Below are 17052 nucleotides of genomic sequence, written 5' to 3'. Positions count from 1 at the left end.
TTCAGAGTCAGGATATAAAATTAAATATATAGGTAAGAAACAGTTGCGCAAGTGAATGTTTTCATCTGCTGCAATGTCAAACAAACCCTGCAAGGATCCCTCACATGGCGGAAGAGGATATGAAAAACACAGTGACAAGTTCATTTTTCCCTGTCTATGATATTGAAAAGGTGACGGAACTCAAATCTAATTTTGCTCCTAAATTAACATGAGTGACTAGAGTTTAAGATAAGCAGTTTAACTCCTGGTCTTAGGAAACCCAACCTCCAGATGAGGAAAGCCATAATGCCTCATGATCCACATTATATCTTCTCTAGGTGCTTATGATGTTTAATAATGTAGGCAGAGATTGTTCTGCACAGATGGTTCTTACCTCCAAGAATTTATCACAAACCTTTGACTACACGCATTTACAGTGTATTTCTTTGGCCATATGGATCAGCTACTGTTCTGTATAGCTCAAAGTCAAGAAAAGGGACACATACCTTGTGAACACTGGTCCAAAAACTTTGGAAAAAGCAGCCTAGAAAAAAAACACAAACAGAAGTTAATATATTAAGAAGAGACATTATTATTAAGTAAAGCATTTACATCCATTTAGACAATGACAGCTAGCGTCTTATTATCCAAACCATTTTCATGTTTCCTTTCTTCAGCCCACACAACTGGAACATGCCCACAGGTTGTGTCTTTCAGGAGTTCTTCCCCAAAAATGAGTTTTGGAGATGGTTTTAATTCTTTAATGGATTTAAGAGCTAATTCCCACCACATGATTTCTTCTGTATTCTCGGAAGTCAGGAAGGCTTCAACATTGCTTTAATTCCTATAGAAACAATAGGAATTTTAAGCTTGTCCTAAAGAACTGTGCCTTCCAAACACAGTGGGGGCTCTTCATGGAAGAACTGTATGTCTGTAATGCTTTCTGTATATATCACACCAATTTCTGGTAATGTGTCAGACAAGCAACAATTATTTTTATGAGCTTTATCGTGCACACAAAAGCTCCAGAGATAGTACTTTATCCGTCCCCCTTCAACATGGAGAAAAGCTTCATTCTCAGCTCACAGAAGAGCCAGATTTCTGCAGTAACAAACTTTGAGATATGGAACCGTTTGGATTTTCTTGACTGCAAAAGTTTCACGTTGGACATTAAAAGCAAAATTGTCAAAGCTTCCCAAGCAAAAGCCTCGTCATTGGCAGCACGTGGCTACTCGGTAAGTTCTTATCAGGAGAAACTTCAAAGCAAAACACAAAGAGTCTACGGCACCGGCTAAACCTCTTCCTTCAATTGCTGCTGCACTTCAGTAGACAAACAATGTTAGTCAAAGAATTGCAGGCTCCTGCTGCTATAAATACTGCTCAACGCCATGATCAGGAACACTTACGTTTAAAAAACCCTCTAGAAATGGAATTGTCTTTCCTATAATTATGGAAAGAACAAGTTTAAACAGCATTCCGGCATCAAATCACCGATATTATGTGTAGTCTTGATTATTAATTTACAGTCTTTGTCATGGAGACAAAAAGAAGCAGTAAGAATGTCAATTTATTGACTAGTGCAAAGCACAAGAAGTATATTGGTTTGTGTTTTAAAAACAGTAAGGAAGTGGAAGGATTGTGATTTATAGAATGATTGGGCATTCACCTCTAAGCTGTGACACAGTTTTATCACAAACAGCAGCAATGCTAAGAACTCTGAAAACTGTACCTGCTTCAGCTTTTATCGAATCATCTGCAAGGCATAACTGCAAAATTTAAGTATTACAATTTTACACATAGGTCTATGAAATTAGTTCCATGTCGGTTAAAGTGTGGAACACACACAAATACTATGAAACAGCAACCAAACCACACGATTTAAAAATGTCAGTGACTTGGCTTTGCTACCGTTTCCTCCCCACCCTGTGTTTGCAGTAACCCAGGATATCACATTTTAATACTTGCAATGGTTTTGCTTCCGTGCTTTGTCATTCTCTTCCACTACACTTGGGGCTGTTTCCCATAAGCTCTGTATTTTAGATCTGTAAAGTCTTCATTTCATATCCAAAAGCAGTGGCATAATCAATAACCCAAACTGAGATACAAGTCTCAGTTTTTAGACGGACTTATAAAAAGATGGTAAGAAAAAGAATGACTCAAAAAGCACATGAGAGGACGGTTGACTGTCCGGTTTTTACGAAGTCCTTAGCCAGAGCACATATATTTAAGCAGCATGCTAATGACAATCTCTGTTTATTCTTCCACAAGCTAAATTTTATTAATATTACATATAATTATATACCCAGTGGAAACCAAGTGTCATCCTTATAAACCAAACACCACTTCGAAGTTCAACCAAGCTGGATTACCTAGGAGTTTTATGAGACTGAAGACAGTTCAATGGCATTTAGCCATTCTCTAACTAATTTTAAAGTGATCTCATAAAACTCACATATCTATTTTCAAACCTGTAAAAATATTTCAAATTATACCTATGTTCCATATAGCAACTCAGTGGCTCTACACAAGTATTAACTGCTCCAATGGTGAAAGAAGACTTCACATCTGGGTCAGGATGAGTCTGCAGAGCCTCCACGACATCAATAACATCAGTATATCTGTAAGAAAACACAAAGAAATATGGTTTCAGAGAAACAGAATGATGTATTTCAACATCTAGTGAGAAGTCAATTGCTTGTAGAATGTCAGATTTCTAAAAGAGCCTACCAAAATACTAATAAAGCAGTTCAAGTCTTGGCAAACCCAGACAAGTTAAGCTGACTGTAACATTACAGAATCACAGAATCCCAGAATGTCAGGGGTTGAAGGGCCCTGGAAAGCTCATCCAGTGCAATCCCCCCATGGAGCAGGAACACCCAGATGAGGTTACACAGGAAGGTGTCCAGGCGGGTTGGAATGTCTGCACAGAAGGAGACTCCACAACCTCCCTGGGCAGCCTGGGCCAGTGTTCTGTCACCCTTACCGAGAAGAAGTTCCTTCTCTAATTTAAGTGGAACCTCTTGTGTTCCAGTTTGAACCCATTACCCCTTGTCCTACCATTGGTTGTCACCGAGAAGAGCCTGGCTCCATCCTCCTGACACTCCCCCTTTCCATATTGATCCCCATGAAGGAGTCACCCCTCAGTGTCCTCTTGTCCAGCTCCAGAGCCCCAGCTCCCTCAGCCTTTCCTCACACGGGAGATGCTCCACTCCCTCCAGCATCTTGGTGGCTGCGCTGGACTCTCTCCAGCAGTTCCCTGTCCTGCTGGAACTGAGGGGCCACAACTGGACACAATATTCCAGGTGTGGTCTCCCCAGGGCAGAGCAGAGGGGCAGGAGAACCTCTCTGACCTACTGACCACCCCCTTCTAACCCACCCCAGGTACCATTGGCTTCCTGGCCACAAGGGCCCAGTGCTGGCTCATGGTCACTTATTAGAAATAAATTACTGAAAACTACAGAGAAAAGCAGTATAAAGTTTGCAAGGAGCAACTGTAAAGTCCGGCTTTTAGGATGCACAAAAAGCATAACGTAATAAAAACACGTTATGCCTACTCCCAAAGCATATTAAGTACTAAGTAAAGGAAAATAACTTAAAAAGCAACACTTGCTCCTTATCAGCATTCCAATTTAAACATGCTTCTATAATTAACACTTAGATTATTTATCAGTACTCCAGACACTGCTCAATTATACTTCTGTATGGTAGCAACGTTTGGGTGAACCTGAGTTTTCATTGCACATCTTTACTTCTCAGCCAGTTCCAATCTTCTCTCCAAACTGCACTGTCAGCTATCAAATTAATGGATTATTCAGAGAACTCCAGCTACTTTAATGCTGTCTATATCAACACTCAGCTACCCAGAAAGAACGGAAAGGCTATAACTGGTCATTCCGAAGACAGTGTTGCTACCAGAACATCATTTTGCACAACAGTTGACTTGAACCGCTCCTACTAACTTTAAGAAAAATAAATAATCTGACTAACATAGTGCTAAAAAGCATGATTTTTTCCTATCAGAACGGGTCATAATGAAAAGGCTAAGCTCCATATATATGCCCTTAGTGATTATAGTCTTTATGTCACACCATATCACACTTTCTACAATCCATCTATATTCTGAGCCAACTCTAATTAAAATTTATCAAAAGGTGCCCAGTCATCTAATGCCTTAAATACAACAGATCTTCCCCTGAAAGAAACGGGGAGCTGCTCCACCCACAGTTTACATCAAAACAATTTCAACCTTTTAGCAAACTTTCAAAGAAAATAATACATGAAAGGCAGGATGAGAACTTGGCTAACGTGCTTTTCCATGTTCTCTACAAGGTGGTGCATTTATTCCACAGGTTTTTTTTGTTTGTTAGCAGCAAGACACAGGTCTGTTCGGCAAAAAGGAGGAATAATTCATTTGTGTGCTAATGGACTAAAACATGCTACACTCCCTCTATATATTAAGTTGACGATGAGGAGGATGATGATGATGATTATCATCATTATCATCATCATGCTATATCACATAATATTCTGTAATATTAATCTGCAGCTCCAGAGTGCAACTTGCAACACAATCTCAAGCTGCCTCTGCTCTGTTGCCCCCATCTAAATCTACATCTTTCAAGACAACCAGTACAACACTGGTCTTTAAAGACAGAAAACCAGCATGAAGATGCCCATCCACTCTTTGAAGTACAAATATCTCTGTCTAGAACCTACCCAGAGGGGGAATAAAACAAACCACACACAGGTGCATCAATAAATAAAGAGCCATTTAAAAGGAGTCTAAAATGCAGCTGGAAAGAGCAAGAAAACTTCTTTTGAGAAGCCAAAAAATCACAGCCAGGCTCCTAAATAAGGAAGATGACTCAAATGTAGTTTCCTTTCATTGAAGGATGATTTTGGACACCATTGTTTCAACGGAGTGTCAAGCAACAAAATTAACAGGTTGCAGATCACACAGAATCACAGAATGGAGTGGGTTGGAAAAGACCTCAGAGATCCAACTCCAGTCCATTGACTAGATCATGGCACTAAGTGCCATGGCCAATCTCAGTTTAAAAACCTCCAGGGCCGGTGAGTCCAGCACCTCCCTGGGCAGCCATTCCAATGCCTGACCACTCTCTCTGCAAAGAATTGCTTTCTCATCTCCAGCCTCAATTTCCCCTGGCAGAGTTGAAGCCCATGGCCCCTTGGCCTATTGCTGATGCCTGGGAGAAGAGACCAATCCCCACCTGGCTAGAACTGCCCTTCAGGTAGTTCTAGAGAGTGCTGAGCTCAGCTCTAAGCCTCCTCTTCTCCAGACTAAACAAGCCCAGCTCCCTCAGCCTCTCCCCATGGTTCTTGTGTTCCAGTCCCTTCCCCAGTCTTGTTGCTCTTCTCTGGACCCGCTCCAGCACTTCAATCTCTTTCCTGAGCTGAGGGGCCCAGAACTGAACACAATACTCCAGGTGTGGCCTCCCCAGTGCAGAGCACAGGGGAAGGATCACTGCCCTTGTCCTGCAGACCACGCTGGTTTGGATACAGGACAGGACACCATTGGCCTTCTTGGCCACCTGGGCACACTGTTGGCTCATGTTGAGCGTCTGTCCATTAGCACCCCCAGGTCCCTTTCTGCCTGACTGCTCTCCAGCCACTCTGTGCCCAGCCTGGAGCGCTGCAGGGGGTTGTTGTGGCCAAAGTGCAGGACCCGGCACCTGGCCTTGTTGAACTTCACCCCATTGGAATCAGCCCATTGTTCCAGATACAAATGTAAAATAGAATTCACAGAGCACCACACTTCACGACTGCTACAGAGTGATGGGAAAAATTAAAAACTCCCCGGAAATGGGAAGGGAACAGAAAATTCCTTATTTTATGTGACAGTTCAAACTGTTTCAAACACTTACCCTTGCAAGACCACCAAGAGCCGCTTGTTCTTTTTAGCGTAGCTGGACTGCCGGGCGCTGAGGTTGTGCTGAGCCTCCAGGACACTGGAGAGGTAACGCTGGAAATGGGCTGCGCTGAAACACTCCGGACTGTCCAGGGTTTGCCGATAAACTATCCACCTAAGCAACAGAAAACAACAAGTTAGTGTTCTATGACATCACTTCCCTGTTTTCTTTCTATTTTGAACCGATGACCAGAATATCTATTGGGCAACCCCTGAGATTCCACAGCTCTCACACCACATGGGGAAGAGGGATGTGCTTGGTTTTCTATTATCTCCAGCACAAGCACATTCTTCACGTGGCAGCCAAAAGGTTTTGTGGGGTTTTCTCATTTGTTGTCTTTTAATAAAACAATGGTCGACAGCTTCTTCATTGTTAGAGTAATTCTGATCTTTGTTAGCAATGAAGTACAACAAAAATAATATGAATCCAATTCAAAAGACTCGGGGCATGAAAACATTTCACTGCAAAAATAAAATAACGATGATATTTGCAGGAAAACATGATTAAATGTATTATTACAGACCATTCAGAAGTCACCTTGCATCTTTGCCCTAAAAACAGAACCACAAAACGGTTCTGCATTAACTTGCTAATATCAAGACACTGAGTCAAAAGTAATAAACAAAAACCACTGCAGAACATCACAAAGATTAAATACGAAGGTGTTTGGCTGTAAGATTTAAAAGGACAAGAATTTATTTTTTGATTGTCCAGACACTAAATCAACACCCAGAACGGCAAATTCCTACAGTAGATTTATCTTACTGCCATGCAATAGAAGCCCTGAATATACCTCCTGCTATTGCAGAATAGAAACCAGGTCAGATTAAAACCAATGTTGTAGGAAGGACTGTCAGGGCAGTCTTTTCTGCAAGAAAAATGCATTTTAGACTCACTATCACAAGGCAACAAATGGAACCTCCTCCCCATTTCTGATGACTTCCAAGGCAGGATTCATTTGGCCCTTTTAAGATGATTTTTAACAGTTTGTAGCATCAGCGATTGTTCCAGACACACGTCAGAGATCTACAGCGATACTTGTGATATTCTTAATATGGAATAATGACAAAGAAATCTCCTGGGCTGTTTTTCTTGTCTAAATGTCTAAAATCTATGGGCAAACCTACCGGGCATAGCACAGTTAAATGAGATACCTGAAGTAATGGAACTGGAATAATATACTCTAGTCTGCTGTGGAGAACTACTTAAGGTTGCTCGTAATATTTCATAGAATCGTTGAATCATAGAATAGAATTTCTGACTTTATTGTTATAAATAGATATAAATATACCTTCCATGCTCCTTGTTAAAAGTGACAAGAAAGCCACACAGATCGCTGCAGCGGCATCCGGGAAGACCAGTTATAATGGTGATAACCACCTAAAAAATGGGGAACAGAAGAGAACGGGGGCGACTTGAGGACTAGAAATGAGCTACGACAATTGCACACACATCGGGTTCTCTGTCTTGATAAAATCTTAAGTCTAAACACAAACTTAAATGACACTTAAGCACAGACAGTGTGGAACTCTAATTGTGTTTATGCAATGACACAGATACGCATCATTTTAGAAAGAGGAGTTTCCTCTTGGTTTTCATACTTTAAATATAGCGGAAGGATAATTAACAAATGCAGCAAACAGTATCATCAAAACCTTGACATGAAAGTGGAAGTATTAACACAAACATCAGGAAAAACACTGGAAGAGACACCAAACAGGTTACACTTCCTATGACAAGTGTATATTTAAATACACAGAGCAGTATTTGAGCAAATTGGTTCAAAAAGTGACGGTGTACGTCACACACAAAGAGAAACTCAGTGTTTCTATAATGAAACGAGCACATTATACACAAAATCTATTGCAAAGTTGCATTTTGAGTAGGATTGGTAAGAGAGTGCACAAGAAAAGCTGTAACGTATCACCAGCTTTTCCACACAAAGCGCCTCTGTTTCTATTGCATTTGAAGGCAAACACCCGCATACTGTTCGTATCCTATCCTCAAATCACTTTAGGATGCTCACAGAAAACAAGTATTTGTGATAACAGAGAAGTAACCAAAACACAGACACTAAGTTCACATGAAATTATACAATTTGGTATGAATGTTATTAACAGATTTTTTTTAACATACACAAAGACACACTGACCTTACAATGTGATTTTAAGATATTAATAAGCTATTATTAATTAATATTTAATTTAAGCATCAGTATGGTCTCTGAACCAGAGCCCAGGAGATAAGGCCGTCACCGTATTGCATTATTCAAAGAGAAGGACTATACTCCTGCTGCTTTGACTTTGTTGCTTACAGCAGATTTCAAATGCTGGAAGGCTACAAAGCCATATCTTTTTGAAAATGCTATTTAAAGCACTCCTTCGGTTTGACAATTGTTATTGCTCCTATAGAGAACTGAGTGTTCTACAGATAATATCAGCAAATGTTAAATATCATGTGCTGCCTCTATGCTATTTAAAGTACTTCTATGTTCCAGAGAACAATTCAGTTACATTATTCAGCAATTCATAAAAACAAGCTCCTGTTTTAGGGCTCACTCTCTCTGGACATTAGAGAAAACCATTCGCTTGATGATCTACGCCTCATTTTCTGCCTCTGTTTTATCAGTCTGAAAGGCCATTAGCACTTCTAAAAGATTGTTTAAATGAAAAACAAATAAGGTAATATAATCAGAACAATTTAACCTAGAAAACAGACTTGAAGCCAGTTCAGTGTGAACTGGTGGTACTGGAAAGGAGGCAGAGAACACAGTTAAACATCCACCAGTACTTACTGCGTTACCTGCAACAGAACTCATGACAGGCGGAATATTTGCTAAATATCCTATATTAGGGATAGGAAGTATCGTGCAGTTGCTTCCTCACCTTATCGCTTTGTGCTTTGCTCTCGGGAATGATTTCTGCCTGTTGCAATAAAGCTGGAAGATGTGCTCTCATGACCGGCTCGTGACTGACGCTGCTGACAGCAAAATGCCGCACAAACCTGCCCAAAAAGAGTAGTTTTCATCGCTTATAATCAAGACCAAAAGACTTCACAGTTGGGAAATTACTAAAATGAGATGATTAAAAGGACAAACAGAAGCTGCCTGGAGAGGAAATAATCTCAGAATAAAAATACCGAGTGTGAACGGAGTTATTAAATAAGCAATTTTTAGACAAGTATTACATATACCAAAGTATTTTTGCATTATTGCTGACAAAAAGGATCCCTTGCAAACAAAAACCATTTCTCACCTCTCTAATTCTGGAAGGGCAGCAGATAGTTGCAGCTCCCTGTATCTTTCCCCAGAAGGAAAGGACGAGGCATTAAATAGCTTCTGAACAACGGAATGCCTAAAACAAGCAGATTAATTAATTGGTTAGTTAAAAGAGACCGAGACATTTACTTTCTTTAAACCAGATGGCTATGTAGTAACTAGTACAAAAAAACCAAAGTGAATGTTGCACTTGGAGGCAGCGATTCGTTTTTGCCTCATTATTGTACTCTTGAATAAGGAACAGCAGTTTTCTGATTGTAGCACACGATTAATAGATAGTTACACTGGAGTAAGCAGCACAAACTTACAGTCTCTTTTGTTCCACAGACAGGAATTCTTCCTGGACAACCTTTAAAGATAATCCTGAGTTGGTCTGGTTTTGCCACGAAGAGAAAACCTGCAACCAACCAGACCTATGCATAAGTGCCGTTATTTTGCAAAATTAATTTTCAATTGATTTAGGAATTTTGTTCATTAAAAAAATAATAAAAGGCATTTTAACTAGCCATTAAATATTGCACAATCACAGAATCACAGAATGGACTGGGTTGGAAAAGCCCTCAGAGATCATCCAGTCCAACCCTTGGTCCAACTCCAGTCCATTGACTAGATCATGGCACTAAGTGCCATGGCCAATCTCAGTTTAAAAACCTCCAGGGCCGGTGAGTCCAGCACCTCCCTGGGCAGCCATTCCAATGCCTGACCACTCTCTCTGCACAGAATTGCTTTCTCATCTCCAGCCTCAATTTCCCCTGGCAGAGTTGAAGCCCATGGCCCCTTGTCCTATTGCTGATGCCTGGGAGAAGAGACCAATCCCCACCTGGCTAGAACTGCCCTTCAGGTAGTTCTAGAGAGTGCTGAGCTCAGCTCTAAGCCTCCTCTTCTCCAGACTAAACAAGCCCAGCTCCCTCAGCCTCTCCCCATAGGGCTTGTGTTCCAGTCCCTTCCCCAGTCTTGTTGCTCTTCTCTGGACCCGCTCCAGCACTTCAATCTCTTTCCTGAGCTGAGGGGCCCAGAACTGAACACAACACTCCAGGTGTGGCCTCCCCAATGCAGAGTACAGGGGAAGGATCACTGCCCTTGTCCTGCTGACCACGCTGGTTTGGATACAGGACAGGACACCATTGGCCTTCTTGGCCACCTGGGCACACTGTTGGCTCATGTTGAGCTTCTGTCCATTAGTCCCCCCAGGTCCCTTTCTGTCTGACTGCTCTCCAGCCACTCTGTGCCCAGCCTGGAGCGCTGCAGGGGGTTGTTGTGACCAAAGTGCTGTGGCCAATACTGGGTTTGAAAGAATTCAAAATATGGAAGACAACTCCACAGATCAAATTTTCTAAGCTTCTCCTTGGCTTGTCTGGAACTGGTCTAACAAAACTTGACTGAAACGGTCTCGTTTTCCTCCATCTTCATAACTGGGAAAATAAAGCCTAGGAAAAACATTTTCCCACCAAAACAAGAGTAACATTCACATCTATCTTTTATTTACAATGTATTCTAGATACTTATAATTCATCTGCGCTACAGCAGGAACTGAATTAATCTAAGTGTCCTTTAAGTCGTATTGTGGTTTTCATGAGGTAAGATTGCAGCAATCGTTTCCAGAAATTTAAGAAAACCCTGTTCCTTTGCAACAGAGAAGGGAGCCCTCGGCTCCTCCAGGGAACGGCGTTTGGCTCAAATCCTGCTGCTCCAGCCAAGTCCCATTAATATGAATGGCGCTCTGAACCTAGAAATCAGATTCAGCTGAATCACACAGTCATTGGAGTGTTCGGTATTTCCCTTCTTTTAATAAGGAAAAGCAACAGCCATTGTCGTTTTTCACAATAACTCGCTGCAAGACAAAACAACTGGGGGGGGAAAGACTGCTTTCCATTAACGAATGGGCATCCCAAACGCAAGGGCACTGAGATAAAAACCATCAAAACAAAATAAACTTTGGATATTAACAAAGACAGTATTGCCGGTGTAGAAGGATCCACGCGACTAAACAGAGAACCACTTCAAAACATGTATAAGAGACTAAGGGAAATGCCTACGAGGGATGGAAAGGACTGGTCAAGAGAAAATGGTATTTTAATAAGTCAAAGGGCTGGGGGTAAAGTGAAAACATTGGTCAGACTGAGACAGAACTCAAAGGAAATTAACTGAATGAACATTTTAACATAAAGAGCTGTTATGGCATTAGAGAAGGTGAAGAAAACCACGTAAATCAACACACTCCAAAGCCAAAGCACATTTTCCTGCACTACCAATTAAAGTGAGGATGTGAACTGCACTGCCCTGTCTTGGCAGGATCTGCAAACCAGACTCCAGTTCTGTGGGCTCAAAGTCTTGCAAAATCTCAGTTATGCGGGATGTAACACACCGGGATGTGGAGGAACAGGGAATTGCCGCTCCCTGTTTCAAGGAGGGTTGGAATAATTAAAGCTTAGGTCCAGTGAACGAGGTATCACATCGTATGACTGTAGAAGAGTAAAACCAGTACCAATATTTTGTGAATCTTTGCAACTATAGGTCTGTAGAATGATTACTATGCCTGTGAGACTTAATAGCATGCAGAATTTTAGAAAATAGAAATATCAATACAAATATCAATAGAAAATCAATAAACTTGATGGTAAATGCTAACAAAATACAATAATATGTTTCCTTGGCTTACACAAGCAGGTGCACACGATCTTAAGAATCATTTTTGTTTGTGAGATAACGTCTTCAAGACAAGAGACACATTGCATCTACTTGAACTTGGTGAAAGTACCTGGTGTAGTGCCAGAGGAGCAACTACGAAAGTGAACTGCAGCTCAGTACAAAGCTGGTTGATAAAATGGAGGAAAGATCTAAAGAGCACCAAAAAAAAGCAGCAGAAGGTTGGGGACATCAACCAGAGAAGCTCAGGGAACATCCCTGTGACACCCTTTGCAATGAATCTGGCATAGACTGAAGTGAATCGACAGCATTTTGGGGAGTTAAGTCGGGAGACACTCTACACAGCACTGAGATGCTTCATAGAAAGAGAGATCTAACTGTAAGAATGGAAGAAATGGAAAGAAAAATCGGAGGAAGGTACAAGTGGAAGCAAGAATGAGCACACAAACACTTGTAGAGTGAGCCGGAACATCAGTGCGAAGCAAAAGAGAAAGGACTTGAAGGAGCTTCTTAAAAAATGAGCATGATCTATTAAGTCAAGGCAGCAGTGAAAAGTAAAGGCAAACCAAGGGTAGCGCTGAACATTTTCAAAAGAGAGAACTATTATTGCCTCTGTCCGAGAAACAAGGACCCTCAAGTCAGGTACTACACACAGCCTGGATATCTGCAGCCAAAAATTACATCAAAAGAAAAGTATTAGGATGATCAGAGGAAAAGTGAGTTTTTTATAAGCAGGGATTCAAAAGCATCTGGTTGCATTTGATCAGGCCAAATAAGGCAGAAAGAATACAAGTAGACCTAATGAAACAGGCTGAAAACTCAAACCCAACCAACCATTCAAATAGTGGAACAGTGGGAGGAATCTAAACACTCAAGATAAAAGAAGGAGAAATGTTATGGTAACGTTAATACTACAGTGGGGACTGTACTCACTGAGCTAGGCAGCCTTTTCCAGTCCAGTGTCATGATCGATTACTAAAACCCTTGTCAAGTCCTAAAATCTCCAAGCTCGTTTCCTCAAAAGTGCTATTGTTATAAAGTTTGGTTTATTAAAAGCCTCTGCATTGTAATGCGTGAAGCCAATCTACATACAGAATATACAAGGCCATATGGGATACTTAAAGATTTTAACAAAACTTCCCTAAGGATCACAATCCGAATGCGTCTAACCACAAAAAAAACACAATAGAACCTCTGCCACGACATACAGTCGCTGTAGCCAATTAGACACCAGTGCTACATTTAAAATGCAACGACGAGAAAACAAGATTTTAGAGCACCCACTGGCTTCAGAAGACTAAATAAGAGCACATGGTGAACATTAAACTTAACAAACAATAGGTAGTAATGCATACATAAGTTAAAGTTTCTCACACATGCAAGTTTCTAACATTAGGAGCAGTCAGGCTGGACATGAGGAAGAAATTGTTGGCCCTGAGGGTGGTGAGAGCCTGGCCCAGGTTGGGCAGAGAGGTGGTGGATGAACCATCCCTGGAGACATCCCAGGCCAGGCTGGATGGGGCTCTGAGCAACCTGAGCTGGTGAAGATGTCCCTGCTCATGGCAGGGGGGGCACTGGGGGAGCTGGGAAGCTCCCTTCCAACCCAACTGTTCTGTGTTTCTATGTTCCTGGGAAGGTCTGCGTAGCAGGGCAGTTTGTGACAATCTCGTATCTGCAAGATCGATGTCATCGGTTACAGAAAGAATCAGCTTCTGGTTGGAGAAGAACCTCTGGAGGGCTCCAGGCCCACCTCCTGCTCCAAGCAGGGCTACTGCTGGCAGTACAGATCGGCTCAGCCATCACGTCGTCCAGTCAAGTTTTCAACATCTTCAAAGGTGGGACTCACTGCTCGGGTGAGTTGTTCCTGTCACTGCACCAGCCCCCTACTGACATTCAGTCTGAGTCTTCAAAGCTGCGATCTACAGTCATTGCCTCTTTTTACGCTATCTGCCACCACCGAAAAAGTTGTCGTCTGTAACAGTCCTTCCCACTGCAACGCCCTGATTTTATATAAAGGGTAAGCAGCCTCAAAATCACATCCACCATCTCTCTCAGTGCCCATCCCATCAGCTTCATGGAAGAGGTTTTCAATGTATTTCCAAACTTGTTGCTCCCTCAGTACTAACTGTCCCTTCTCCTTTCTAAATTATGTTTATTCGCTAAGATATAGGAAAAGGTTTTGCTTGTGAAAACTGATGCAAGACCGATCTTGAACTTTAACCTTTCCTATATTTATAAGGTGACAGGCTTTAGTGGCTCAGCTAACGTGAGAAATAAACCCCTTCATCTTCCCTAATTTAAATAGTTAAAACAGACATCAACCACCTGACCCTTGCCTCTCATCTGAAACACAAAGAACAATCGCATGGTTTTCCCTCCACTCAACTCAGTATTTTTACCTTTACCTGTGAATAAAAAGCTTTATAAATCTTTGTTTTGGGGAAAAGTGCAATCATCAAAAAGTTGTCTTGGGTATGGAACTCAATTGGTAGATGAGCAAGGAAGGACCTTTTGACGTCTATGAAGAGAGCAGCAACAACACTGTTTGAATCCTAGAAAAAGAAGAAAGAGGACAAATTATAATTAAAAGTTATTGAAAGTGAAAAAAAGGCTCAATCTATTAAATAGCAGAGAGCAGAAGAGGATTACTCATAGCTAGGCATGTGTAAAGACCTGAACATTCATTATCTTGCATAGCGCAGCTATGGAACAGAAGGATCAACTGCAGCCACTTACAGTATTTCTCATTTTCTAGTTCGCAGCTATTAGTGATATAAGCTTTAAAAAAGCATTTGAGGTTGTTCTAAGCACCTCAGCTTTGTCTCGGCTAGAAAAGAAAAGCTTGTGTTTTAATACCTGCTCTTTTCCCTCCACCAAAAACCCGACATTAAGCACTTTCCTCTGCTAAGGCTTCACAACAAAGCCACTTTCATCCATACCCACACATCACCTCTGACACGGATATTCTGAAAGAATGAGTTAAATGGAAGCTAAAGAGATCAGAAGGATGGCATCATGCTATTACAAACATTTATTATACCATGTTTCTGACCTGAAAGGAACAATGCTGCAACTATCAGGCCTGGAATTTAAAGCGTAGGTCACTTGTATGTTGGAAGCATCTGTTTTTCTCTCTGATTCTTCAATAAGCGTAAAGTTCTACTAAATCTGTTGTTGCTTCACCTGAATTATGTCTTCAGCAAATCAAAGCTGAAGCCCTCAGATCAGCCTCCCTCAAACACACCCAAGTCAGGTTGTTCAATTTTGCTTCTCCTAAAACAACACTGACCCTTGGCTTTCTGCATTTCAAGAATAGACATCTATGTACAACTTTGCAGGATGCTGAAGCATTTTATGCTCAAGCTTTGACTTGTAACACTTTTCACACTAAAGTATAAGAAATACAGTAAAATTCAGCAGTGTAAAATAACCCTGGAAAATAGGGATTCCATTGCTTAGGGCTTGAATCGGAAACGGAGCAGCATTCATCTCCCTTTCAACAGGAAAAGTGGGCAGAGAACCTCTACTTACTAATTTTCAAGAAGAAAAAGCTCAATTTGGGAAACATATAAGAATGGGTAAAAATATACAGACACTTGCAAACAGAATCTCTGCTCTTTGTTGACCAAGGGATTAATGGTAAAATGATCCTCTCAAGTCACTGCGATTACTGAAGAACATACAAACACGCTCTCCTGAAAGAGAATAATTTCTCTGAAGAGAAAATGGCTCTTGGAACACGGTCCACAGACCCTGGATTCTGCAGGACAGATGGTGGCCAAGTCACATATGCTGCAACCTACATGTAAAGTGACCACCAGAATGTGCTTCTCCTTCTGGAAAATGTTTAGGGTTCTGCAAACTGAAAAAAGCTGATAAGAAGCTGCAATAATCCCCACAGACATAAAGTTAAAAAATGTCCATTTTAAAGTTTTACAGGGTGTTAATGTTGTGAAAACGTTTTACTTAATATTTGTTCGCTTGATTAATGGCCAAAATAAATGCTGGGCTTGGGTACTTACAAGCTGAAATACTTGGTCTTAAATAAGAGCTTAAACCCAAGCACATGGCGTCTTAAAAGATGCCTTGATACAGCTTGAGACACTGAATGGCTACAGATGAAAAATACACAAACCTGGGAGTTTGGAGACTGGGTGTCAGTTTTCTTTTAGTGCCAGGATGGCGGATACTAAGAAAGAATATCAAAAATAGCGTGGTCAGCAGGACAAGGGCAGTGATCCTTCCCCTGTGCTCTGCATTGGGGAGGCCACACCTGGAGTATTGTGTTCAGTTCTGGGCCCCTCAGCTCAGGAAAGAGATTGAAGTGCTGGAGCGGGTCCAGAGAAGAGCAACACGACTGGTGAAGGGACTGGAACACAAGCCCTATGGGGAGAGGCTGAGGGAGCTGGGCTTGTTTAGTCTGGAGAAGAGGAGGCTTAGAGCTGAGCTCAGCACTCTCTAGAACTACCTGAAGGGCAGTTCTAGCCAGGTGGGGATTGGTCTCTTCTCCCAGGCATCAGCAATAGGACAAGGGGCCATGGGCTTCAACTCTGCCAGGGGAAATTGAGGCTGGAGATGAGAAAGCAATTCTGTGCAGAGAGAGTGGTCAGGCATTGGAATGGCTGCCCAGGGAGGTGCTGGACTCACCGGCCCTGGAGGTTTTTAAACTGAGATTGGCCATGGCACTTAGTGCCATGATCTAGTCAATGGACTGGAGTTGGACCAAGGGTTGGACTCAATGATCTCTGAGGTCTTTTCCAACCCAGTTGATTCTGTGATTCTGTAATAGAGATGTCTTAGGAAATAGATGCCTGACTCTGCTAAGATTGGGACTGTTTTGGCTTTAGACCTTGACGATACAGTTTGTGAGTAACCTACCCTGTCCTCCATGCTAAGGAACTGTGCTTTTCATCACTTAAAGCCTCTGCTGCTTTTATTTTAATCCTAGTGTTAAATCATCCTTTCTTTTCCGTCAATATTGTTGTTGCAAATACTTTTGGAAAAAGCCTCCTAACAATTACCCTTCTTCTCCTGTCACTTCTGAACATTTAAAGCTCTCCACCCTCACATTATGCCAAGCCAGTCAAACAATAAAATGCTCCCTGTCAAGGTTTAGCTTTACACAAAAAATCTGGCACCGGCTCAAGAATGATCGCCAGGTCCCATAAATAGCCAGTTTCATGAAAGTGAGTGTCTTGAATCAAACAATAGAAGGAAGGT

At 41.6% G+C, this 17052-nt stretch overlaps 1 protein-coding gene across 1 annotated transcript in view; it reads right to left on the bottom strand.

Annotated features, from left to right (window-relative positions):
- The window catches only part of DNAAF9 (dynein axonemal assembly factor 9), a 78194-nt gene that overhangs the window by 15086 nt on the left and 46056 nt on the right, over window positions 1-17052 (bottom strand). The window contains exons 22-29 of the mRNA XM_021292872.2: window positions 14238-14384; window positions 9495-9583; window positions 9164-9262; window positions 8795-8912; window positions 7201-7289; window positions 5865-6023; window positions 2472-2597; window positions 486-523 (exon numbers count right to left, since the gene is read on the bottom strand). Of these exons, the coding sequence (XP_021148547.2) occupies window positions 486-523; window positions 2472-2597; window positions 5865-6023; window positions 7201-7289; window positions 8795-8912; window positions 9164-9262; window positions 9495-9583; window positions 14238-14384 (865 nt within the window). The remainder of the gene's footprint in view (window positions 1-485; window positions 524-2471; window positions 2598-5864; window positions 6024-7200; window positions 7290-8794; window positions 8913-9163; window positions 9263-9494; window positions 9584-14237; window positions 14385-17052) is intronic.

This window comes from Columba livia, chromosome 4 (genome assembly GCF_036013475.1).
Source record: "Columba livia isolate bColLiv1 breed racing homer chromosome 4, bColLiv1.pat.W.v2, whole genome shotgun sequence".
In the NCBI taxonomy this organism is placed as follows: Eukaryota; Metazoa; Chordata; class Aves; order Columbiformes; family Columbidae; genus Columba; species Columba livia.
This window is presented reverse-complemented; position numbering and strand designations above follow the sequence as displayed.